Raw genomic sequence first — 26,918 nt, 5'->3', positions numbered from 1 at the left:
AATTGATCTTGCTACAGCCTATGTCTAAGCACACTGCACTCCACAAAAATTCATCTCTCCCACTGCTTTACAAATTAAGTGTAAACTTTTCAGCTGGGTCTTCATGTCACATCTACATTCCATGTAGGAAGGTTATGGCCAACCTAGATAGCATGTTTAAAAGCAGAGACATTACTTTGCCAACAAAAGTTCGTCTAGTCAAGGCTATGGTTTTTCCAGTGGTCATGTATGCATGTATGCACCTACATTCTCAGCTTTATCTTTCATTGTTTATCAGCATTACTAATATTAGAGCACATTTAGATGCAAATTTGAAACAATAATATAATTAAAGTGAAAGTGTTAGTCGCTCAGTTGTGTCCAACTCTTTGTGACCCTAGGGACTATAGCTCCCATGGATCCTCTGTCCATGGGATTCTCCAGGCAAGAATACTGGAGTGGGTAGTCGGCTATTCCCTTCTCCACGGGATCTTCCTGGCCCAGGGATAGAATGCCAGTCTCCTGCAAGGCTGGCAGATTCTTTACCATCTGAGCCACCAAGGAAGTCCAATGGTGACTGCATCCACGAAATTCAAAGGTGCTTGCTCCTTGGAAGAAAGCTATGACAAAACTAGACAGCGTATTAAAAAGCAGAAACATCATTTTGCTGGAAAAGTCTGCATAGTGAAAGCTATGGTTTTTCCAGTAGTCATGCACGGATGTGAGAGTTGGACCATAAAGAATGCTGAGCAGCAAAGAAGTGATGCTTTAGAATTGTGGTGCTGGAGAAGGCTCTTGAGAGTCCCTTGCATAGCAAGGAGATCAAACTGTCAATCCTAAAGGAAATCAACCCTGAATATTCACTGCAAGCACTGATACTGAAGCTGAAGCTCCAATACTTTGGCCACCTGACAGGAAGAGTCTACTCACTGGAAAAGACCGTTATGCTGGGAAAGACTGAGGGCAGGAAGAGAAGGGAGTGAAAGAGGATGAGATAGTTAGATAGCATTACCAACTCAATAGACATGAGTTTGAACAAACTCCAGGAGACAGTGAAGGACAGGGAAGCCTGGTGTGCTGAAGTCCACAGGGTCACAAAGAGTCAGACAAGACTTAGCGACTGAACAGCAACGATATAACTAAATGTAGAATGGCTCCATATTATATTATTAAAGGCAAAAAAAAAATCAAACCATGGAATTCAATATACCAAAAAAGGAATAATGACAAAATAGAAAGGTAATGTCAACACAGAAAGCATTAAACAAGTTGATAGAAGCAAGAATCAAAAAAACTATCGTATAAATTAATTACTAAATCAGAATAAATTGAAAAAGCAAAATTATCCTAAGTATTGCTCTATAAAGGTTACAAATGCATGTCTAAAAAATAAGCCACAACAGCTGATAGTAAAATGCAAAATTCAGTTCAGTTCACTCAGTCGTGTCCAACTCTTTGCAACCCCATGGACTGTAGCACACAAGGCCTCCTTGTCCATCACCAACTAGCAGAGCTTACTCAAACTCATGTCCATTGAATCGGTGATGCCATCCAACCATCTCATCCTCTGTCGTCCCCTTCTCCTCCCGCCTTCAATCTTTCCTAACATCAGGGTCTTTTCCAATGAGTCAGTTCTTGCATCAGGTGGCCAAAGTATTGGAGTTTCAGCTTCAGCACCAGTCCTTTCAATGAATATTCAGGACTGATTTCCTTTAGGATGGACTGGTTGGATCTCCTTGCAGTCCAAGGGACTCTCAAGAGTCTTCTCTAACACCACAGTTCAAAAGCATCAATTCTTCGGTGCTCAGCTTTCTTTATAGTCCAACTCTCACAGCCATACATGACTACTGGAAAAACCATAGCTTTGACTATACAGATTAGATTAGTCTAATGAGAAGAGCAAAGGTTGAAAATATTAACTTTAGAACAATACATGGGAGAGAACTATGACGATATAAAAAGTATTATGACCAAATTGATCATTTAACAGTTATGAGTCTATATGCACTGAATAATATGACCTACAAATAAAGTAAAACTCACAAATTAATTCCTGAAAGAAATTTGAACATACTACCAATAGACAGCAACATTCAAGTATACTGAAATACAGGAAATATTATGTCACAAAAAAATAATTAGTTTGAACTAAACATTTTATTGGAAGAGGAAATGGCAACCCACTCCAGTATTCTTGCCTGGAGAACCCCCATGGACAAGGAGCCTGGTGAGCTACAGTCCATGGGGTCTCAAAAGAGTCGGATATGGCTTAGTAACTGCACAACAACAACAAAACATTTCATTGATTTATTTGCTCACACATTACCTATGGGGGAAAAAGTGGCCTTGGTCATATTAATATTTGATAACCCCATACAAATTAAATAAAAGCTATTTAAGATAAAATTGTTTTTCCCTTGTTTTACTGAAGTATAATTGATAAAATTATATATGCTTAAAATGTACAATGTTATGATTTGATATATGTATATTGTGAAATGATTACTACAATCATTAATTAACACATCCATCACCTTGTAGCTATCTTTGTATGTGTGCATATGATAAGAATGCTTAAGATCTACTGTCTCAATAAATTCCAAGTATACAAAAGAGGGTTAATCATAATCACCATTCTATACGTTATCCTCAGAACTAACGGATCTTGTATTTTTGATCAGCATCTCTGCCATTTCACCCATCCCCTTACCTCTGCTAACCATCATTCTCCTCTGTTTCTGTGAGTTCAACTTTTTTATTTTTTTAATATTCTACAAATAGTAAAATCATACAGTATTTATCTTTCTCTGTCTGGCTTATTTCACTTAGCAGAGTGTCCTCTAGGCTCATCTATCTTGTTGCAAATGGCTGGATTTCCTTCTTTCTCGTTGCTGACTAGTATTCACTGTATGTACACATATAAATATTTTTCTCACATTTCCTTTATCCATTTATCCACTAACAGACACTATTATTTTCTCAACTTGGCTATCATGAATGATGCTCCCATGAACTTCCTAGTGCAGTCAGCTCTTCAAGATACTGATTTTGTTTCCTTCTAATATAATCAGAGAAGTGGGATTTATGGACATAGGGTATTTCTACTTTAAACTTTTTGAGGAATCTCCATGCTGTTTTCAAGAATGACTGTGCCAATTTGGACTCCCATCAACAATGTATAAATGTGCCCTTCTCTCCACAACCTGACCAAAACTTATCTCTTGCATTTTTGATAAAAGTCATTCTGATAAATGTGAGGTGATATCTCAGAGTGATTTTGATTTGCACTTCCCTGATTATTAGTAATGTTGACTACCTTTACCTCTTCATTTATCTATTAGCCATTTGTATGTCTTCTTTGGAAAGATGTCTTTTCAATCTCCACCCATTTTTAATCGAATTATTTATGTTATTTCCATATAGACATTTATTACTGTATAACTTCCCTCTTAAGACTGCTTTTTCTGCATCCCATTAAATTTAGTATGTTTCCATTTTTGCTTCAAAATATTTTTTATTTTCCTTTTAAAAATTCATTTCCCTTTCACTTTTATTCTTTGACCCATGTTTGGCTAGGAATATGTTAAGCTCCACATATTTATAAATTTTCTGGTTTCCTCCTGCTGTTAATTTCCAGTTTCATACAACTGTGATTTGAAAAGATACTTGGTATAATTTTGAACTTCTTAAATCTGTTATGATTTGTTTTAGGACCTAATTTGTGGTCTACTCTGGACGATATGCTGTGTTCACTTAGGAAGAACATGTCAGCAGTTGCTATTAGATGTAATGTTCTGTATAGGTTTGTTTTAGTCTAAAATGTAATTCAAATCTGATGTTTCATTATCAATTTTCTGTCTAAATAATTTACCCATTGTTGAAAGTGAGATATTAAAGTCTCCTACTGTTACTGTATTGTTGTATATTTTTTCCTTTATGTCTGTTTGTATTTGCTCAATATATTTAGGTGCTTTGATATTAGACATATATATATACACACATATATACATACATACATATATATATACATATGTATATATATATAAAATTGTAACATCCTTCTGATGAACTGCCCCCTTTATCATTATGTAATGACCTGTTTCTTTCAAGTTACAATTTTTACTTAAAGTCTACTTTGTCTTACATAAGTAGAGCTACCCCTGGTCTCTTTGGCTTACTTTTGCATGGAACATATTTTTTTAAAACCTCTTCCCTTTCAGCTGGTGTGTGTCTTCAAATCTGAAGTGAATCTCTTGTAGGAAGCATATAATTGGGTCTTCTTTTTTACCCTTTCCTTTAATAAGCTTTCTGCTCCTTTCCCCTCTCTTGCTGGACTCCAACAATGCATAGATTGTTTCTCTTGATGATACCCCTTAGATCACATAAACTTTCTTCATTCTCTGTCATTCTTTTTCTTTATTCTTCTCTGACTGAATAATTTCTGTCAGTATGATCTGTCTTCTATGTCACAGATTTTTTCTTCTGCATAATCAAGTCTTCTGTTGATGCTCTCTACTGCTTTTTTCTTTCATTTTACTCTTTAGTTTCAAAATATCTGTTTTCTTCTTCTTCTTTTTTTTTTTTTTTTTTTTACAATTTCTATCCCATGCTAAACTTCTTGTTTCATCTGTGTATTGTTTTTCTGGTTTCATTAGACTGTCCTTCGGTGTTTTCTTGTAGCTCACTGACCTCCTTAAAAAAGTATAATATATTAAATTCTGTATCAGGCAAATTGTACTTCTCCATTTCTCCAAGGCAGGTTACTGGAAAATTATTGTGTTCCTTTAATGGTATCATGGTTCCTTGAAGGCTTGTATTACTATATTCACATTTGAAGAAACAGTCACCTCTCCTAGTCTTTACTGACTTGCTTAGGGAGGGAGGTAACTTCATTTGTTAGCCCTGCTAAGTATGCTGTGACTTTCTCAGACCTTTTCTATGGCTATATCTGCTTCAAATTTACTGTTTCCACTTGGGGTTGAATTCTTTGACTTTCTTTGCATGCATCTGAAAGATATGGGCTAAGTAATCCTATTTGCATGTTCAGTCCTGAGCTCACTTAATGTATGCAGTGAGTACTGGAATTCTTAAGACTGTATGTCTTCTCTTAAGTCTGCAAAGCCAGCTGGGTGCTGAGAGTTTCCTATTTGCTTCTCCTAGGCCAATGGCTTCACATGTGGCTCAGTCAATAAAGAATCTTTGTGCAATGAAGGAGACCTGGGTTCTATCCCTGGGTTGGGAAGAAACCCCTGGAAAAGGGAATGGCAACCCCTGCAGTATTCTTGTCTGAGAAATCCCATGGACAGACAAGCTTGGTGGGCTACAGTCCATGGTATCGCAAGAGTCAGACATGACTTAGCAACTAAAGCACCACCACTAGGGCAATGCTAAATGCTCAATTTGTGTGCTCCCTCTCAATCATACGGAGTTGGGCTGGCTTTCTGTGTGTGCTCAATAGCCATCTGCAAAGGCTCATATTCACTGCCCGTGGGGGAAGTATATGTGAGTGAGGTGCTCACAGCATTAGGGATGCCCCTGGACCAGTAGGAAGTGCCCACTGATAAAGCATCCCCAGGTCTAATGGGCAGGATCCCTAGAGCAATCTGTATATCAGGATACAAGTTCCTTCAGTGTTTTCCAAGCCCTGGCTGTTGTGTACCTGCCTCTCCCTGGCCCTCAGTCATGCAGCATTCTGGATGGGGTGAGAAAGAAGTGAATATATGTCTTTTTATTTATAATAATACTTCATACAGTGAGTCAGGAACACATATTGTTTGTAATTTGAGTGCTGTCACTATATTCAAGTCTGTTTTTCAGATCTTTCATCTTGCTGCTGACTACATTTTAAAATTGAGGCCAGGGTTTTGGTCATCCAATATTAAGTGTCCTGTAAACAGTAATACTCACAAACTGATCATGTGAATGAAGAAATGGTGAGTGATCAATAGGAGAATAATTTTAAAAATTGTATAATCTTTAAAATGATCTCAGAATAAATTTGTTTCTGATTTTTACTATTTCTGTATCTGTCTGTCCAATAAGTTACAGAATCACTGCTTCTCTATCAAACTAAGAACTTATATGAAAGAGTCAAGAAATGACTTATTAGCTGAACCTGAAACAGAAATAGACAAAGGAAGTGGTATTTTCTGAGAATGGGAAATATGAAGCAAAAGAAAAACTAATAAACCATACAAAGTATTGGGAGACTATCCCTGCTAGAATTCAATCTGGAATTTGCTCATGTCTGCCACAGATTCACTGCAGTTCACTGTACCCCTCATATCATACCCTGAATTATAGAGAGAGAGCAAGACTACTGAACCAACACCAAAGAAAGGCACTGATGCAGAAAAGACAGTGGGACTTCTGAGGAGGCTCATGATAAATTAATGCTTTAAATTCCAGTTTTGTTTGGATCTTTCCAGAAGCAAAGAAGAAGATCAGTAGCTATAGCTATAGTACTCTAATGAATATGTGATACATAAATTTTAATCTTAAGCAATCTGCATTTGTAAATTATAGGCAGTAAAAACTCAATGATATTCAAGAAATCTATCATTTAAAGATATCTGATATGGAATTGCTAACTGAAAAAGACTGAATTTAGCTCTAGAACCTCACTGTATGCTCTCAGAGGTTTATGTATATTTTTATTATTTTATTAGCTGTTTGTATTTCTGATTCTTGGTATGTTTTCTCACATCCTCAATTGATTCCACTGTGGCTTTCGTAAAGTGTTTTAATAAGCAATTCCTTAAATGGCCCATAATAGTGATCAATTCTTTTGTCCAGCAGGGACACCTCAGATTAATAACACCATATTTATAATGATGTCTAATAATGCTTGTTTCTTTCTTGGAATGCTTTACATTATATTTATAATTTTTAAATTCATCCAATTTCTAAACAGGGATGACACTGTTTTCTATGAGGGAGTACATTGTCTTTCCACTCTTTAACATCAATATGCTTAGTCACTCAGTTGTGTCCAACTCTTTGTGATCCCATGGATTGCAGCCTGCCAGGCTCCTCTGTCCATGGTGATTCTCTAGGCAAGAATAAAGGAGTGGGCCACCATGTCCTCCTCCAGGGGATCTTCCCAGCCCAGAGATTGAACCTAGATGTCCCGCATTGCAGGCAGATTCTTTACCAACTGAGCCAACAGGGAAGCCTCTTTAACACCAATAACTGATCACAATCATAGATAGTGTCACCAATGATAAGCTATATCAATCTCTTAAGTTTTTTGTGTTCAAACTCTACTCTTCTGATCATATAAGGAGAATACACAAGAAAGAACTACCCAAGTCCTGATAAGAGACAATTTCATATAAATTAAAGGTTATTTGAAAAGCATTACTGACATTTTCAGCAGAATCCTTAATTGCTAGAAACAGACAGTTTAACCATTTTTACCTATAAGGAAGAGAAGAGGTGGAAAATTTCTTCTGTATTGAATATTATCAATGAGAAAGGATGGGAGAGAGAGAAATTGAGATTCAGTTTCTGCATACAGCATGAGTATGAGTATTTGCTGAAGTATCAGTCTGGTGTAGTATAGAAAGTATCTCTGAAATGTTCCTGCTTTTCGTCATCATCAGGCATGTGGACAGCAAAACTACCCCCCGCAAAGCATATGTTCATCCATTTAATCATTCTTTCAGCCATCCACTGAGGATCTTAGCACCTCTCTTGTGCCAGGCATAGTTCTGAGCTTTTAAGATACAGAGAAAAATGTGGCAGACAATTTCCTGTCCTTATAAAAATACATATTATAGAAGGATTAAGAAGACAACAAAGAAGTAAAAATGGCTGAACAAGCAAGTTCAGATAGAGATCGGTGCTCAGAAACAAACTTGAGATTACGTGATGTTCCCAAAGGGCTGGGGGTAGGTATACTTCAGAATGGAAAAGCAGAGACAGTGTCCGAATGAAAAGAAATACAGCTTTCAATTACTGAGAGGTTGCTTATACAGGATTTTCCATTCATCTCTCTCTCCTGCTAAAATGATTTGGCATTTCACTAATTATTATGGTTCCATATAAGTGCTGAAATGCCAGTCAATAAATGATTATTGGGATCGTGCTGTGTCCTCAGCACCAGTACAATTGGAAAATGTGGTAGAATTAAAACAAATATTTCCACTGCTGCAATAAAATATGAGGTGGGGAATGATGCTTAAGTCAGTAAGTACTTAAACCTTCTTGTTTTGAGAGCTGAGTTTGAGCTTAAGCTTCCCCAGTCCATCCAATTCCCAGGAACTCCTCCTAGAGGAGGCAGCATTTGTTGCCTGCCGCTAGATGGCACCAATTATTTTCACATTTTTAAGATGCAAAAAAAAAAAAAAGAAAACCAACATATCTTTTTCTATGCAACGGCCACATTTAAAATGGAAAAATGTTATGTTATGAGGCATAATTATTAATAAAATGATTATTATTTTATTAGTGATTTTCTTATAGAAGGGAATCACAGCAATAGCATTATAGATGGTATGTTCATTCCCTCACATTCATGTCTATTTGATGCATATTTGTTGCAAACAATCTTTTTGAAAATATATTAGCAGTATCTTTGAAACATTAAAAGGAAAAAAAGTAATTGAATATATAGAAAATATATATCATAATTTAATATATATCAGGGTCAAAAATATTTGATAAAAATATATTATATTACATATAATTTTTATAAAGTTTTGCAGGAAATAGTTTTAATAAAAACAGTAGAGTTGTTTATTTTTGTAATTTCCACTTCGTTTCAAATCATAGTAACATTTATAAATATATTTTTTAAAAACATGGTATTTATTATTTCAATTAAATGCCACAAAATTATTGTGAAATGTAAAATGGGATGTGACTTGCTTAACTAAAGGTATATCTGATATTTTATATCAAAAATTTAATATGGATAGCTTAATAAAAGTTAAAACTTCAGATCTAGAAAAACACATTTTATCATACGACCTCTTTTTTTCTGACTAGTTTACAGTTCAATTAAAACATATGCAAGATTTTTTTAAAGGAAAAGAACATGAAATATCCTCATTTTATTTTTAAAAAAAGAAGTGGCTGGTAAACATTCAAAGTATGTTTATTCAGAAACAAAATTAACTGTTTTCATATCTCCCATTAGAAACAGAAAAATGGCTCTGGAATAAATATAACCTGCCATCATTAAACTTCAGAATAAAAGGAAGTACAGTGACAAAATGAGAGTGCACATAAAATGTACTGAAAAGAATGTATACAGCATTCATACGCTCTATGAATATATTATAATTACTTATAGGAAATAAAACAAAAAAGAAAAGTTGCATGTTCCTCATGCTAACATATTTATTTTAAAAATCTAAACATCTTTGCTATTTCAGGATAAAAGATGAGTGCCTCAAACTAGCTGTTAATGTGACTATCACTACATTTCCTTCATTCTAAAATGGCCCCAATATAACACTCACCTTAATACTGGTCAGAGTGTTTTGCCTCATGTTAAATAATGTTCTGTATCTCTGTTCTTCCTCATAGATTCTCTCTTCACAGGCTTTTCTCTCATTTACAAAATGATCAAACACAATTTGTGCATGTTCCTTTTTTTCTCTCAAGGTTCTAAACTGGTCACTATGAAGAAAAGAAAGAGTTGCCTTTGCCACTATTCAATTCACATTTAATTTTCTAACATGTATTTATGATACAGTTAAAAATACACAACACTGAAAAGTCTTAGAACTGAATTTCTATGGAAAAATTCCCTGGTCCTTTCCATAGGTCTGTACCCATGACACACATCTAAATGATCCAGGTGGAAGACAATTTCTGGAGATTCAGTGGATTCTCTTGGCTGCTTACCCAGTGCACCTCTGTTTTGTTATCATTCCAAAAGAACTCCCCCTCCACACAGCACATCACTCCAAGGATGCATTTTGATCAGATTAAACCAACCAACATGAGGCTAATTATTCACCAGTAAACATATATATTGGGGCTTCCCGATAGTTCAGTTGGTAAAGAATCCGCCTGCAATGAGGGAGACCTGGGTTCGATCCCTGGGTTGGGAAGATCCCCTGGAGAAGGGAAAGGCTATCCACCCTAGTATTCTGGCCTAGAGAATTCCATGGACTATACAGTCCATGGGGTCGCAAGGAGTCAGACATGACTGAGAGATTTAAAAAAAAAAAAAAAAAATATATATATATATATATAGTGCAATAATATGAAAGGCAAGAGCTGAATTCCATATAGAAGGCACTCACACATTCACTAAATGTGAACAAGGATTCCTGTTTTCAAATTTGCTGACAACAGCCATAGTGGAGAGAAAGAAACACGAAAATGAGTACCTGTGTTGAGCTGATGAATCAACTAACCTTGCAGCTTACCCTAACTAGAGGCCTCCTGTTATGTAAAATAATTAATTTCCTTATTATTTAAGCTTGTGTGTGTGTGTGTGTGTGTGTGTGTGTGGTGTATATGTGAAAGAGAAAGTGTTAGTCGCTCAGTCCTGTGCAACTCTTTGCAACCCCATGAACTGTAGCTTGCCAGGCTCCTCTGTCCATGGAATTCTCCAGGCAAGAATACTGGAGTGGGTTGCCATTTCCTTCTCCAGGGCTCTTCCCTACCCAGGGATCGAACTCAGGTCAGCTACACTGCAGGCAGACTCTATACCATTTGAGCCACTGTCTCTATGCATTTTGTTATTTGCAATTAAGTACATCCTGACTCAAAGGTAAAATTATTTTTTATGGTGAAATCAGTTCAATTAGGAACTACACTAGTAGAAAAATCATTAAAAAGTGGTTAAAACAATGCTGCAAAAATAAATGTATTTTAGAAATAACTGCCAGAGTTGATCAGTAACCCAGAATTCAGAATAAGCAGAGTTGCAAAAGCTCAGCACAGTCTTGTTACCCACATTCGTTTTCATCTCTACTGGTATGGAAAATTGAATCATTTTCACAGTTAGCTATAAAGGCAGCAGGACTAAAAATTTTGAGGGTCTAAAATGGTAAAGTACTTTGAAATATAATATCTCATTTAACACAACAACCACCCCATGAAAGGGTAATTATTATGGCCATTTACAGATGAAAAACCTAAACTTCAGTATACTAAGCTTGTATAAGCTAATTAATAAATGACAGACCCAGAATTCAAATCCAGTTCTGACTAGCTGTATTTGATTCAGCAGCTTAACACAAAATACTCATTTTTTCCCCTTCTTTCTCTATGCTGGCTCTTATCATCAAATTTGAAAACATGACTTTGGTCACATGTTTTAGATGGGTGCCTCTTCTTTTAAATGGAACAAAGTCCTCCCCTTTCATCTATCTCACCCCTGTTTTTTCCACTTCATCACTCATACTAACAACATCCATAACTCTTCTGTGACGTCCGATGGAAGTATTCACTAATAGTAACATTGACACTAGGTGAAAGAATCAGTAGATAATTCCTAATACAGTTAATGTGAAGTAATCTTCCGTTCCAGTCCTAGTTTAGGAGTCAATTTGCACCATCAAAAGAGCATGCAGTTTGGAACAGGACAGACCTACACTGGAGAAGTTCCACCACTAATTAGTGTTGCAGTCTTAATCATTTGATTTCCCTGAGACTGTCTCTTCAGCATTCGTGTGTGAACGTTACAACTGGATATAAGAATTTACTGTGAGAATTGGATGAGATAGGTGCTTAGATTGCCCTTACAAAATACCTGGCACACTAGGAAGTCAATCAATGTTAGCTTTAAATCTTTATTTGACACTGTCTGTCATCACTGTTAATTAATAGATTTGTAAATGACACACTATTCTTTTTTTCCTTTTCCAGGGTAAAGGCAGAGTTTAGTCAAGTTTAACGACGGAATTGATTCATTGGAACTTGGTGACCATTCTTGCTTTAAGGCAGTATAATCTAGGTACAGGATGGAAGGAAACATAAGAGTTGAAATGGTAAGAATCCTGAAGAAAAAAAATTTCATCAGCTCCCCTATAACATCTTTGCAAGTTTAGTGTAAATTATATAATTTCAGGCTTTTCCCTTTAAGCCCCAAATATTTTTAAAGATATTAAATGACACAGATAAATATCTTTCAAAGAAAATGTTTCCTTGCTTTCTCACCTGATATTCTGAATATGATCCAGTAATTTTCAGATAAAGCTGTATGATTATTTTGAAAATAAGTTTTACCCTGTGGTAATAGCTAAACAAATCCTTGTGGAGTCCATTGACTTGATTCCATTAAGATATTAATACATAGTATATTAGACTGTGCATAACGTTTTTCTGATATTTTATCCCTCAAGTGCTATGATTTGCTAATGGTGTATTCAGTTCAGTTCAGTTCAGTCGCTCAGTTGTGTCTGACCCTTTGCGACCCCATGAATCGCAGCACGCCAGGCCTCCCTGTCCATATTAGCGTTCTATATTTAAATCAAACCATCATTCCTAAACGTGCCCAATGTAAATTCCTCCAGTAGTCCTCCAAGTTCTGTTCTCAATGTGTTCTAAAATAGAAAATAAGAACCAAGAGGAGTAAAGGAAGAGTATCTAAGTGGGGAGGGCGGGTCTATGGATACAGTAAGCCTTAAAGCATGATCATTCTCAAAGGGAAAGGCCTTTGTCAAGTGTGCCTCAGACTAATGAGGGGAATGTACAAGAGGCATTTTTAAGACAGTTAATGTAAATAAATTACATGAAGTTTTTATACAATATCCATTTCTAAATTCTTATCTCAAAAATGTTATCAAAAAGATTGGGTGAAAAAAAATATATTACTAACCATTTCATATAAGTGAGAAATACTGAAATTAGTGGGAGAGATTATGAATTTAATAACAAATAAAAGTTCTTATGCTTGGAAAAGGAGATACATTAGCAGTTATTTAAATAAGAATAAACCCATAGGAGCAACAAAAAACGAAAGCCATTTATGATAATGTGTTTAGACAAAAACTATAAAATATCACCTGTATATTTCACACCAGATCATGACAGAAAATATATATCATTTCAGAAATAAATTTTAAACAGGGAAATTTGATCACATCTCTTTTATAAATGATATAGTAAGTATTTAATATTTCAATAAATTTAAAGTACTTACTTTAAATAGTCAAGTGTGTGATCAAAAGCAACCTTTTCTTTTTCTTTTTGTTCTAAGCTCTTATTCAGTTGAATGATTTTTGAATGATAAACAATTGTTTTACTTTTAGTGATCTCTATTTCTTTAAAAACTACTGAGCATTTATCCTGGGGAAAAAAAATCAGGAATATTTTAAATACTAGAAGTTTCAAATTCTTGCAATTTAGGAACACAAATACTTCTTGGCCATGTGAACAATTACAAGCAAACAGTCGTTAAAGAGGGAGGGGACACATGCATACCTATGGCTGACTCAGCTGATGTATGGCAGAGGCCAACACAATATTGTGAAGCACTTCTTCAATTAAAAATAAAGGCATTCGGGAAAACAAGCAAATCAGTTCAGTTCAGTTCAGTTCATTCGTTCAGTCGTGTCTGACTCTTTGTGACCCCATGGACTGCAGCATGCCAGGCTTCCCCATCCATCACCAACTCCTGGAGCTTACTCAAACTCATGTCCATTGCATCGGTGATGCCATCCAACCATCTCATCCTCTGTTTTTTTTTTCCCTTCTCCTCTTGCCTTCAATCTTTCCCAGCATCAAGGTCTTTTCCAATGAGTCGGTTCTTCGTATCAGGTGGCCAAAGTATTGGAGTTTCAGCTTCAGCATCACACCTTCCAATGAATATTTAGGACTGATTTCCTTTAGGATGGATTGGTTGGATCTCCTTGCAGTCCAAGGGACTCTCAAGAGTCTTCTCCAACACCACAGTTCAAAAACATCAATTCTTCGGCGCTCAGCTTTCTTTATAGTTCAACTCTCACATCCATACATGACTACTGGAAAAAACCATATCTTTGACTAGACAGACCTTTGTTGGCGATGTTTCTGCTTTTTAATATGCTGTCTAGGTTGGTCATAACTTTTCTTCCAAGGAGCAGGCGTCTTTTAATTTTATGGCTGCAGTCACCATCTGCAGTGATTTTGGAACCCCCCAAAATAAAGTCTCTCACTGTTTCCATTGTTTCCCCATGTATTTGCCATGGGGGATCAGATGGAATCAGATGCCATAATCTTAGTTTTCTGAATGTTGAGTTTTAAGCCAACTTTTTCACTCTCCTCTTTCACTTTTATCAAGAGGCTCTACCTCTAATCAATGCAAGCAACAACTCAAGTTTATGTTCTTTCCTCGAGCATTACATCTGATCAGGTTTCCTAAAAGATGGGTTAGAACAATCTATTCTTTCTCCCTCTCTACTCTGCACTAACTTGTCTCTGCCCCACCACCCCGCCTGCACACACACATCTGCACACCTGAAGGACATGTCTTTGAATATGTCAGCACGTGGTCAACTGGTTATCAAACATGTACCCTGAAGGTAGGCATGAATATTTATTGTTCTGATGTTTAAGAAAAAGAAGTCAATGTTTAATTCCAGCATAATTCCCCAAGGCTGGCCGGTACAATCCCAGACTGGAGATTTGATTTGGCATCTATTTTTGCATGACCCCTTCAAACTGTTGGTGTCTACACTGACTGGCTGATTTCCTGACGGTGTGATCAACTCAATGAAGGTTGTTGACTCCACATCTGGCCTCACTTCTAGCAATAGATTCCGGTCTCAGCTGCTCCCCTTGCTCCTATTTTCCTCCATTTTCTCCTCACATGCTTCCTAATTCTTTCTCTATTCTTACAGGTTTCAAGAAGAATGAATTGCTAACCCTGTATATTTATTTTCCTATAAAAATCTCTTTGTCCAAGCTTTGGAACACTGAGTACTGTATTTGAATTTTCATAACATTCACTCTTTTTTTTTTTTTTTTTCTGGAAGCTCTGGAATTTTTCCACTAATAAATGAGATGATTTGGGTTTGTTTGTTTGCTACCAGAATGTAGTCAAGCCAGCTGACAAGGATTCTTCAAAGGACCCCCTAAAATATTATGTTATTTCTAGGAGAAAATTAAACCTAAAAAAGTGTGAAAAGGCACAAATATGGGTAAAAATAAGTAGGAACAAGTCAGAGACGATGGGCAACTGTGGGTCCGACATGCTCTCTACTACTTATCCTGACTTTCAGTTCAGATTCCATAACCCATGCCTTAAATCTTAAATGAAGATTTTCATAGGAAACTGAGATTTCAGAAGCAATGGTGTCAACAACTTAGACCACCAATTCGGTGATGCTGAAGGCAGTGCCAGAGATTTTACAGTAAAGGAAAGAAAGAGACAGTGTACTTCCTGCTGACAGCAATAAAAAGCAAAAAGTGTATCTGTCGCTTTTCATAGGCAACATAGGGCTTCCTTGATAGCTCAACTGATGAATCTTCCTGCAATGCAGGAGACCCTGGTTCAATTCCTGGGTCAAGTAGATCTGTTGGAGACGGGATAGGCTACCCACTCCAGTATTCTTGGGCTTCCCTTGTGGCTCAGCTGGTAAAGAATCCACTGGCAATGTGGGAGACCTGGGTTTGATCCCTGGGTTGGGAAGATCCCCTGGAGAAGGGAAAGGCTACCCACCAAGTATTCTGGCCTGGAGATTTCCATGGACTGTATAGTCCATAGGGTCACAAAGAGTAGGACACGACTGAGTGACTTTCACTCACTCGCTCATAGGTATCATCAGTGAGGCTTTGCTAAATGTGAGCACCATATCCCCTTCCGTGGCTTCAAAAATATTAGAGATATCCTACAATAAGGAAAGAAATTGTTAGATGCCACATATTAATCAAGAGTATATGTCTGTGTATCCTGAGTGTGCAAAATTTGGGAGACCCCAAGAACCATTAGTGAGTCTTTATGAATGCTGAAGTGTCACCAGAGCAAATTGGAATTTAGGCATAAACAATACATTTATAATTTGGGGGGAGGTTATTTTTTTCTCTAGCCTGGTAACAGGTTTCAGCAATTTTGCGGCTCTCCACCCAAAGACAGTTTTAGCCCAGACTTGGAAGGTTCTGGAAATCTGAAATGAAGTTAATTAATGCTTTACTATACAACATTTTTTATTACTTTATCTAAAAATCTTTGAAACCACATATTTTCAAAAGAGTAGATAATACAAATTATACTCAGATTCTAAATTATTAATTTCAAATAACATTTTAAATATTTATTTAAGATTTAATAAATATTTTCATGTTATCTAAATGTACTATTTCCAGGTTCTACACCTAAGATTTAATATGGGGCTAAACACAGTAAAAATTCAGTAATACTATTTAGCTTGGGCCATGACTGAAATGCTTATGCAGAGTAAAAGATAAAATTATTTGTCTAACTTAGGTTCTCAGAAGGTAGCAATGCTGCTATGAAAAGTGAAAGTGAAGGTGTCAGTTACTCAGTCAAATCTTTGTGACCCTGTGGACTATAGCCCGCCAGGCTCCTCTGTCCATGGAATACACCAGGAAAGAATACTGAAGTGGCTAGCCATTCCCTTCTCCAGGGGATCTTCCTGACCCAGGGATCAAACCCAGGTCTCCAACATTGCAGGCAGATTCTTTACCATCTGAACTGCCAAGGACACATAGTATTATTTATATACCAATCAACATAATGAGGACTTAACATATGCTATTAATAATGCCTGCAATTTTCTTTAGAATAGCGTTCCATAGCATGACACACAGGCATTCCTTCATCTAGGCATTAGCCTTCTCACTAACTTAATCTCTTTTCAGTCTTATTAACAGGTAACCTGCTCTCCGGTCATACCGAAGTGCCTGCAATTCCACAAACACATAGCATTCTCCCATGACCTCTTTGCTTTACAAACACAAGGTCTGTTTCTAAAATGTCCTAACTTCATTTCTTCATCAAATTAAAAACTATATAATAATAAAAGTAATGGGAACCATTTGTTGAATGCTTCCAGCGCCAATTATTCTTTTAGCCTTCTTGTCTATATCATCTCTGTTGTCTACAACATCACAGCAAGGCAAATTTTCAACCTCCATTTTTCTATTAGTAGTTCTTGTTCTTAGACATCACGTCCTCTGAAAAATCCTCCTGGATGCCCTCGATTCATCTGTGTTTACTCCTGCTTGACTCTTCCCACACTATTACACTGCTGTCATGGCTCTGCTCACAGTGTATTAAGGCTGTCTGATCCCAGCAAGATGATGTATTTCTTGAGTGAACCAAGTTCTCCTTTTACTTCCCCAAGTCCAGAAACTTCCAACAATATTTAAGACATTTTAAGTACTCAACAGTAATTGGAAAGACAAATTAATGTGAAGGACAAACAAAAGACAAAGAAGCCTTCTTCTCTAATCCTCCAACTCTTAGTAACTTCTGTGACACTGAGCACACACACAAGGTATTCAGCCATGTTTTCCACTGTAATTTATTTGTATTTGTTAGCTATACTACCTTTGGCAATTTTTAATTAATATTTTAGCAAATATGCAGATGTGGATAGAAGAACTCTGGAGGCGTTCCACTGCAGTCTTCAACACATATGTTTTATCTTTTGTGACACATGTTACAAGTGCTTTGTTATTAAGAACAGTAGTATGCTGGGTAGTGAGAGCTGACCTGAATGCTTTTTCCCTGATTTTAATGGAAATGCACATAATGATTTATAACTAAACATCATGTCTGCTGGAAGATACTGGTGGATACTATTACACATGTTATCAAGTTAAGACTTTTTAAAAAAATAAATAAGTGGCTTTTGAATTTTATCAATTTTATTTTAAGTGAACTGTCTTTCATTTCTGTACATGCAGTGAATTATATTAGTACATTTATGTTGAGTCATCTTCACATTCATCAAAGGAGTCTTATTTTGCATAGTATATTCTTTTCAGCACATTGCAAAGTTCAATTCACAATATATTTTAAACTTTGTCATTTATGTTCATAAGTGAGATCACTTGCACATTTCTTTCTTATATATTTTTCAGTTATGGTTTCAGGGTTATATTTTTACATAACTTTCTTATGCTCTGAACCTGGTTTTTGTAGGAAAGCTTATAAAGTATCTATGCTTATCTTGTCTTTACTAAAATTACACCAATTTTATTGTTATTGATCTATTTTTGCTAATTTTTTCTCGTCTTTTATGGATAAATTCTATAATTAATCAAGATTTTAGGACAAATTGTTATGCAATTTTGTATATAATTATGCCTCTTTTAATTCTTCTCATGACATGTTCTCTTTGCCTTTAATAGATATGCCAAATACTTTCAGTTGTTTTTACCAAAATACTTTATTGGTAATACCAAACTGTAACATTGGCCCATCTCATAAATTTTGCTTTATACTTTATCATCAGTCACCTGTAAGTAAATTGTAAATTGTATTTCTAAATATTAACACAGAAGTAAATAATGAAAATGTGATTAAAAAATATTTCCAGTGGCCTACATATCATTTTTTTGTTATAATTTTTGTATTGAGTTATGATTTTACTTTATTAGAGTCAATAAAGAAACCTGTATGATTTGACCAGTATAATGTAATAGCTAAGAGCATAGATAGATTCTAGTGCCAGATATAATGAATCTCAACACCATCATTAAGAAGGTATGTGAAACTGAACAAGTTAATTAAAAAACAATGCATCAGATTCTTCAACCACAGAATGGAGATAATAATAGCACACTCTTCATAGAATTATCAAGAAGATGAAATCAGTTAATAGGTCTGAGCACTTGGAACCATGCAAAATATTTCTTAAAAATGCAAAATATTAACCAATTATTATTATTATACATATTATTTTCCTTAGTAATGTTTAAAAATATTTCCTTTGTGGCCCTTGGGTTAGCTTTATTCAAATACACTTGCCCCTCTGTCCCATGGCCCACATGCTGTTCACTGACAAATCCTATTGGTGGTGGTGGTTGTTGTTCAGTCTAAGTCTTGTCTGACTATTAGTAGCTATTGGTGCCACATTTAAAATATATTCAGAGGATGAAAGACAATGCTTTAAAGGCTATGTTAAAGCCCTCTGATATACAGCCAGTTGGTTCACGCAGCCTACATACCAGCCTGACAGTAACATGTCAGATATTAACAAATGCTTTAGTCTGTACACTGGTCTCATCTTCAGAAACATGGTACTGTCTAAGACACTACAAATCCCTCTATCTACTGTGTAGGAAAGGTAATGGGAAGATACACTAGCCCAGTGGGAAAGACACTGTAAGAGAGAAAATGAAGACAGAGACTCTGTGTGTGTGTGTGTGTGTGTGTGTGTGTGTGTCTGTACTTGTGTATATGTGCACGTGCGCACCCCTGTGTGCACACACGTATGCAAAATCAATTTAGTGCAACCAATTATGAATGACAGACATTCATCTAAAATTAAATTTGCTGGAATAGTTTTCATTTACATGAAGTGGCTGCAAATTCAAAATAATTTTTTGACATTAAATTTCTTACCTCAGTTTTTATTATTGCATCCTGGGTTTTCTTCCCCTTTCTTCGCAATTTTTTCTTAGTTTTTTCTACATTTATTTTAACTTGCTCTCTCCTCTCAATTATTTCATCTAGCAACTATAAGACAATTTAGAAATTAAGATGTGCAATATTAATTGTCCAGTTGTCTTGGTTTAGGGTAGATAGTTCCCAAGTGACTATTTTAATAACAACAACATATATTTTGGTGAAAAAGGAAAGGATGACCACACATGAATTACAAAAACATACTATGATATCCATAATCCTAATATCAACTTGAATAACCAAAGAAAATAAAATGCTAATCAATTTTAGCTAAGTAATAACAACTAATAAACTCACATAGAAATAATAAATTTTCCTCACTATATTTAAACTTTTTAATCAAAATTAAAACTCCAAATTTTCAGTACTCATTATAGTGTGTGAAAACTTATTCTTCCAAGAATTTATGCTAAATTAATAGTGTTCATAATTTATACACTACTAAAGAATAATAAACCAAAATTGATTACTGAACTACAAGAAAGTAGAAACCAATGGATAGTATAAAATAAAAAAATAAAAGTCATTAATATTTTCTGGTATTCATTATCATTCTCAGATGATTACACCAAGGCTTTGATGTAACTAAGAAACTCCTATCATTAGTGTAAGGAGGAGCCATTGTTAAAATAATTTATCTCACTGGTTCTTAGTACTGGTTATATATTCATTACATGAGCTCTGGGATAAGCACTGGAAGTCCTAAGTTGAGATGTACACTCAGAATTTGTTGTTTCCGTGGTTTATGGCCTTGCACAAGTTGCTTCATGCAGGTAAGCTCAAGTTTTCTCATGTCTATGTTACAGCTAAACTCTCTCTTGCCTATTTCGGAGAGATGCTTTGAAGATCAAAATAAAATTTCATAATAAGGAAACTGAAAATCACAAAGTTTTTAATAAATGAAATTCTGAAAAGTATTAAAGTCTAACAATACAAAGTCACGTCATCATTTGCAAAGAAAAAACAATTCTGTTGCCAAAATGGCCCAAACGAATACATGCATGTTCCCTCTGCAGCTGAGGAAATAATGTATAACTCTTACCACACCTTCTACTTCTTCCAAAGACTAATGATATGATGTATACATATTTTTTCTATTAAATCTTTTTTGGGGAAGGGCTAGTAATATCAGTTACTGCCATAAACTTGTTGTTCTGAAAATATTTTATCAACATTTGCTTATTTTTCATCCCAGCTGTCTTCACTTCATCTACACACATCACAAATTTACCATGAAAATGTCAGGATGCATTATCTTTTATATTTGAACAAGCACAGCTTTGGAATTTTACTAACAAGCAGTGAAGACTTTGAATTAAATTTCCTACAGTGGGTAATCATACCAGAAAAATCACCACTCATTCATTTGGAAATTGCTTTTCCTAGGTACACTCTAAGTAAGGGGTTTCAGGAAATAGCATTAATACTGTCTTGCTATGTAATTCCACTGTAGACCAGTTGTGTGGCCCTAGAATAGTTGCTTATTTTGTTCATGCTTTTATGTCTTCCAATATGAAATCCTAATTTTCCAAATGATATTGTAAATTGCATAAATGATTTAGCGACCTAAATATTCCCACAAATTAGTTTCTGGATTAATGATAAATGCTTACGCCAGCATGTTCTTGGTGGCAAGTTTTGATTTGTTCAGCTTCTTCTTCTAGTTTAAGCAGCGGTTTCTTCATTTCTGCCAGTGCTAGGGCATAGATTGCTTTCCTTCTCAGAAGGTCTTGCTTCTCAAGTGTCTGTTCTTCTTGAAGGGAATAGAGTTTTTTCTGCCAGCAAAGATTATTAAATAATTCATTGTTACTAATTACCTAAACATTTACTGAGACTTTATCCTGTGCTGGGTAGTAATATTTAAAAATCAAAACAATAAATGCCACCATAAAAAAGCAATAGGTAGAAATATAGTATATTTACAGAGTGCATATTTAAAGATATTATTAAAATATAGCATATTTAAAGGCATTATTAGAAAAAAATGAGAAAAAATTTAATAGACAATAAAAAATCAAATATTCTTATGTATTGGAGGATAATAAGGTTAGAGGACACTTTAATGACAAATTTTGTAATACATGTAAGTCCTGCAGTCTAAGACCAAATAAAATCAATAAAAAGAAATTCATAACAAACTATTAAGCAAAAAAATCTGGAATATTATGGAATTATTGGACTTACAAACAGCAAGAAAAAAATGAGACAATTTGGCATTTTCAAACATACAGAATTGGAGAGACACTGCTTTTATATGTTTGAAAATATCAAATTTGCCAACAGAAAAAAATTACAAAATTTGTGTTTGCTTCAGGGAAGAACAGAGGTACATATAATCTCAAATATTTTTTTAATAACCTGTTTTGGACTGTTTTGTGTCTTGATTTTACTGTTTTTACAGTAATGGTTTCAAATATTTATGTATTTCTGAAGGGGAGGCAATCTAGAAACATGCCAGGGTTCAGAACACCTAATCTAGGATCCAAAATATATGCAGGTGGTAGACAAAGATTTTAAAAAGTAAGATTGATTTTGCCAGCTATAAACAGTGAAAGTGAAAGTCATTCAGTCCTGTCCAACTCTTTGTGAACCCATGGCCTGTAGCCTGCCAGGCTCTTCTGTCCATGGCTTTCTCCAGGCCAGAATACTGGAGTGGGTAGATGGTCCCTTCTCCAGGGGGTCTTCCCAACCCAGATCTCCTGCGTTGCAGGCAGATTCTTTACCATCTGAGCCACCAGGGAAGCCCTGTTAGCTATAATGTTTTAGTTTCAAAATCTCTATATAGAAATATCATAGCATATTTTCTTTTCAGTCTTAAATAAAAGAATTCAGCTGAAAGACACTAAAACTAAGGAAAACATAACATCGTCACAAAGCAAACTAAAGAGACATTTAGGAATAAGATCCCACTGCCCTTTTACTAGACTGGCAGAAATTCCCATTAAGCCACAAAATGAGATATGTGTATGAGAGGTCAGTTTCTTTATGCATGATCAGACACTGCTAGTCGTACACAGAGGGCAACTGTCATCAACTAAGGAGAGAAAACTGCTGGCTTGCAAACCAAGTAGTGAAAAGATGCCTCATTACAGGCAAATTTAAAATGCTAAGTAAACTGCAATTTAAAAGAACAAAATATTGAAACCAGTTGGATTTACCTGAATCATCATTCCATTAGCCACTTCACCTCGAGTGAGTTTCTTCAGGAAGTCTTCTCTGCCCTATATGTTATCAATTTTTTTAAAAAGGAAAGGAGGTTTTATGTATGAAAAGTCACAAAACATTTTAAGACAACTGCTAACACAAAATACACTTTACTTGGGTAAAAATGAAGACTAACTGTTCATTACAGAGTATTATAATTAAAAAAATAAATAAAACCTTGATGTTATCTGAGGCAAAATTAGTAAGTGATACAACACCAGGAAATAGAATACAGAATATCTGTTCAATTAATTGTACGTTATAAACTTGAACTAAAATATCAAAGTAAGAAAATCCAAAAGGAAAAACTAGATAACCTTCAATTACTCTTTTTAAAAATATCAGTCTGCTTTTACTATTTTCCAGAATGAACACATTCCATTTTGAAAGCGAGACAGATTAATTCAAGTTTAAAGTTTACAAAATATGATCAGATTCTCCATGTGGTTAGAAAATTTTTTCTCTTTGGTTCTTTCTTATTTTAAAAAATCATTCCTTGAAAGATCGTGGACAAAAAATATGTGGAAAAATTTTCTATTTGATACTTGGATAGAGTCTTAATGTCTTTATAGTTGTACTTTATATTATCACACAACCAGATTTAGAAATAACTCAAAAATTTCCTTCTGTGTTTAGAATTACCTCTTGGAACCCCTTATTTGAGGGAGGAATTGTCCTGGATTTAAGCTGTCCTCTATATTAAAAAAAGATGTATGGCTTTGTAAAGAAGAATTGTGGAAGTTCTCTAAAATTCCTCCTTCATTATCAAACCCCTATTATATCACAGAGTCTACACATTCTAAAGAAACAAGTCAATAAGTCTCTCCTACAATCCCTTTCCTTAGTATAGCAACCCATCAAAATTACACTCTCCTAAAGTAGAGCAAAATAACTCCAAGGAAGAAAAGAGGAAATAAAGAAAGCAATACCTTTAATATATTACTTCACCCAAGGATATACCTATATCTAAAAACAATTTATTCAATGATGTATTTTGACAATTTAAAAGAAATTAGTTGCCTCTTCTAACATGATAACAGATAACAGTAGTTTTATCAACTAGTTAAACATTTAGTATTAAGGAACCAAATTACAAATGACTCTATAGACTAGAAAAAATATACTGTATTTCAAAATAGTAACTGAAAAATGTGTGTGTGTGTGTGTGTTTATCAAGGAGATAAATTGCAAAATGGTAACACATGAAGCTGAAAAGATAAACTATCAGCTTCTGTAGAATCTTTAAGGCACAGTAAGAAAATTAGCGAAGAATGTTAAGGAAGGTGTGTGTTTTAGGAAGGTTACTTGGGCTGCAGTGGGGATTAATTAGTGTTTCCTTAAGATTCATTCATCCCTTTAAGTTTTTTGTTTGTTTGTTTAATCGCCAGCAAGAGAGAACTCTATTGTTTAAGTGAATTCAAGTTCCTGAACTTACATAAATTAACATCATACAAAAAGAATTTGCATATATAAGGCCAATAAACACTGTAGGCAGGCTCAGTCCCTCGCATACAATGCTCTGTGAGCCCGTGGATTGTAGCCCTCCAGGCTCCTGTGTCCACTGGATTTCCCAGGCAAGAATGCTGGCGTGGGTTGCCATTTCCTTCTCCCGGGGATCTTCCCGACTCAGGGACTGAACTCAAGGAGTCTCCTGCCTCTCCTGCCTCTCCTGCCTCTCCTGCACTGACAGGCAAACTCTTTACCACTTGGCCACCTGGGAAGCCAGTATATGAGACATTGAAATAGGCTAGAAGTCTGAAGATGCAAGAGTAAAACAGTTGCATTTCTTTGAAAAGAAGGGAAAGAGTCCCATGAAATTTTGAAACCTGTATTTCTATACAAAACCAACTCAACCTATTACCAGTGGATCAACGTGCACTTCCTGTAAGAAAACATCTGCAGCTTTACTCTCGCCTCTCAGGGAACTCTTTCAAGCTCTGTTTTCTACCATGCCCCCAAACCTCCGTGACTCAGAGCAAGGTCAAATGACTGGTCGCCAGAAGGGAAACTACTGGGTTGCTAAAACATTCATTCAGATTTTTCTGGACGACGGTATGGAAATAACCGAATGAATTTTTTTGGCCAACCCAGTACCTGTTACTGACTGGGTTGCTGATTTCAACTTCCACCAGCCACAGGGTGTGTTTCCCGCCAGATGTTCAAGGCCTTCCCTTGGTACTATCCCCTTCCTGAAAGCATAATCTGTCCATCTGGGCACTGGTCAAATGCTGGGAAGTTGAGCAGTTCCTAGGAGAGCTACCAAGTTACTATGACCTTCAAGAACCCAAGAATTAGCCAGGACTGACATAAAGGTGAGCTCTGAGGGTCCCAGTCTCAGGCCACACAGTGCAACATCTGAGTGAGGGGACCTATTTGTCATCCCTTCCTGTTGTCATAAGAAGCATTCCCTGTAAAGTTGACTCTGAGGTGGTGCGGTTTTGTGTGTGGAATTCTTCTTAAGACGTGTACTTGGAATCAACTCCTGTTGGACTGAAGAGGAGGCATAATGGGAAAATAGAAAGAAGATGGGAGACGATGCAGGATTAGGCAAAAACATAGGCTGAGCTCTTAATACAAAGCATCCCCAACAAGAAGTTTGGTCAACACCATGGGGTGTCCTGGAGCAAGAACAGGATCCCAGCTTTGCTGCCCCTGGAAGGGGAATGACCTCAAGCAAAGTGACTTAACTGGTTCCTGAAGTAGAATCTGGGCAGTTATGTCCATGAAACTTCTGTCATGAGTCCCCTCAATGATAAAACTACCATTAGTGCTACTGAGACTTATAGGCAAAGTATTATTACTTGCCTACTATGTCGAGTTTGTTTTAACCTCACAACGGAATTCATGAAATCGCTAGTATTGTCCCCTTTTGCAAATGGGAAAATTGGGACAGATTATATAAATTGCCAGAATGCAAAAAGCTAGCACACATTGGAAGCAGGATGCTCATCCACACAGAGAGCCCAGGGATTTTATTTCATTGCCTTAGGATCTCAGTGACACCTGGATACCTAGGATTCTTCAATGTGAGTGAAATATTTAGTGTAGAGCCTTCTGACTGTCATGTGTCTCTTTCTTTGCAAAGTCTGTTTTTCCATTAGGCTTTGTAAGCAATTGGACTGTTGGATTCTGTAACTCAGCCACCTATTCCACAGACAGAGGAACTGAACCGAGACTTTGTGCTATAGATACACCAATCTGCCAGTGATGTCATGTGTGCATGCAAACTAGGTTGCTTCATGTCCAACTCTTTGCGACCTCATGGACTGTAGCTCACCAGGCTCCCTTGCACATGGGATTCTCCAGGCAAGACTACTGGAATGGGTTGCCATGCCTTCCTCTAGGGGATCTTCTTGACCCAGGGATCGAACCCATGTCTCTTAAGTCTCCTGTATTGCAGGTGGATTCTTTACCATTAGTGCCAGCTGGGAAGGCTCCAGTGACATGGTAGCTAGCTCTAAAACAGAATCTGCTTAGAAGGTTATGAACACTAGGGAGTTGCTTCTTTTTAAATTCTGCAGCATGGATTATGTCACTGCAAAAAAACACTACCTGGGTAAAATGGGTATGAATTACTGTAGGCTTAACATAAGAACCAGAGTGTAGTGTTCTTAGCAAAATACTGATTGCTTATCATTGAAAACATTCAAAGAGAGAGACTGGACAATGACAATGAGCTACAGTAGTTGTAAAAATATTTCCAGATTTAATCACCTAAGTACCAGTTTTGAGAATGTGCTGTATCCCAGGCAATTTCCTAGAATATTTTATACAGACAGGCACCCCGATCAATCCATGTAGGGACTTTTCAAAATGATCAGAGATGCACCAGTTTCAGTTAGCTTGAGGCTGCGCAAAGTGAGGGCTTCGTGTGTGTGTTGTGTGTGTATGTGTTCATGCAACATGCACGTGTATGAGTCATCATATCCATTTAGTGACTTAGCTAAAACTGTTGTTGTTGTTCAGTCACCCAGTCGTGTCTGACTCTTAGTAACCCCATGGAATGCAGCATGCCAGGCCTACACATTCAAAGATGAGAAAACTAAGGTCACAAATGTCATGGCAGTTGCCACATGACTAAGATTCAACAAGAATCAATGCCAAGCTGCTTGACATTGCAGCCTGGGCTACTGCACAGCACTCTGAAGTAAGCCCCCTCCTCTTCTCAGCTTTCAGTCCTCTGTCTGGCACA

The 26,918-nt window shown here is 36.1% G+C and overlaps 1 protein-coding gene across 11 annotated transcripts in view; it reads right to left on the bottom strand.

Annotated features, from left to right (window-relative positions):
- CCDC178 (coiled-coil domain containing 178) overlaps window positions 1–26,918 on the bottom strand; it is a 365,952-nt gene that overhangs the window by 222,411 nt on the left and 116,623 nt on the right. For 9 of the 11 annotated variants that reach the window (XR_014074818.1, XR_014074817.1, XM_081562576.1 and 6 more), the window contains 5 exons: window positions 22,681–22,743; window positions 21,136–21,297; window positions 19,460–19,573; window positions 13,088–13,233; window positions 9,447–9,606 (listed from right to left, as the gene is read on the bottom strand). Coding sequence is in view for 9 of the 11 variants with exons in the window: in XM_081562576.1 (XP_081418702.1) it covers window positions 9,447–9,606; window positions 13,088–13,233; window positions 19,460–19,573; window positions 21,136–21,297; window positions 22,681–22,743 (645 nt within the window). In the remaining 2 variants the exon portion in view is untranslated. The remainder of the gene's footprint in view (window positions 1–9,446; window positions 9,607–13,087; window positions 13,234–19,459; window positions 19,574–21,135; window positions 21,298–22,680; window positions 22,744–26,918) is intronic. The other 2 variants (XM_081562577.1, XM_081562579.1) reach the window with 2 other exon arrangements.

Source organism: Giraffa tippelskirchi, chromosome 14 (genome assembly GCF_054371585.1).
Source record: "Giraffa tippelskirchi isolate mGirTip1 chromosome 14, T2T-mGirTip1v1.2.pri, whole genome shotgun sequence".
NCBI lineage: Eukaryota > Metazoa > Chordata > Mammalia > Artiodactyla > Giraffidae > Giraffa > Giraffa tippelskirchi.
This window is presented reverse-complemented; position numbering and strand designations above follow the sequence as displayed.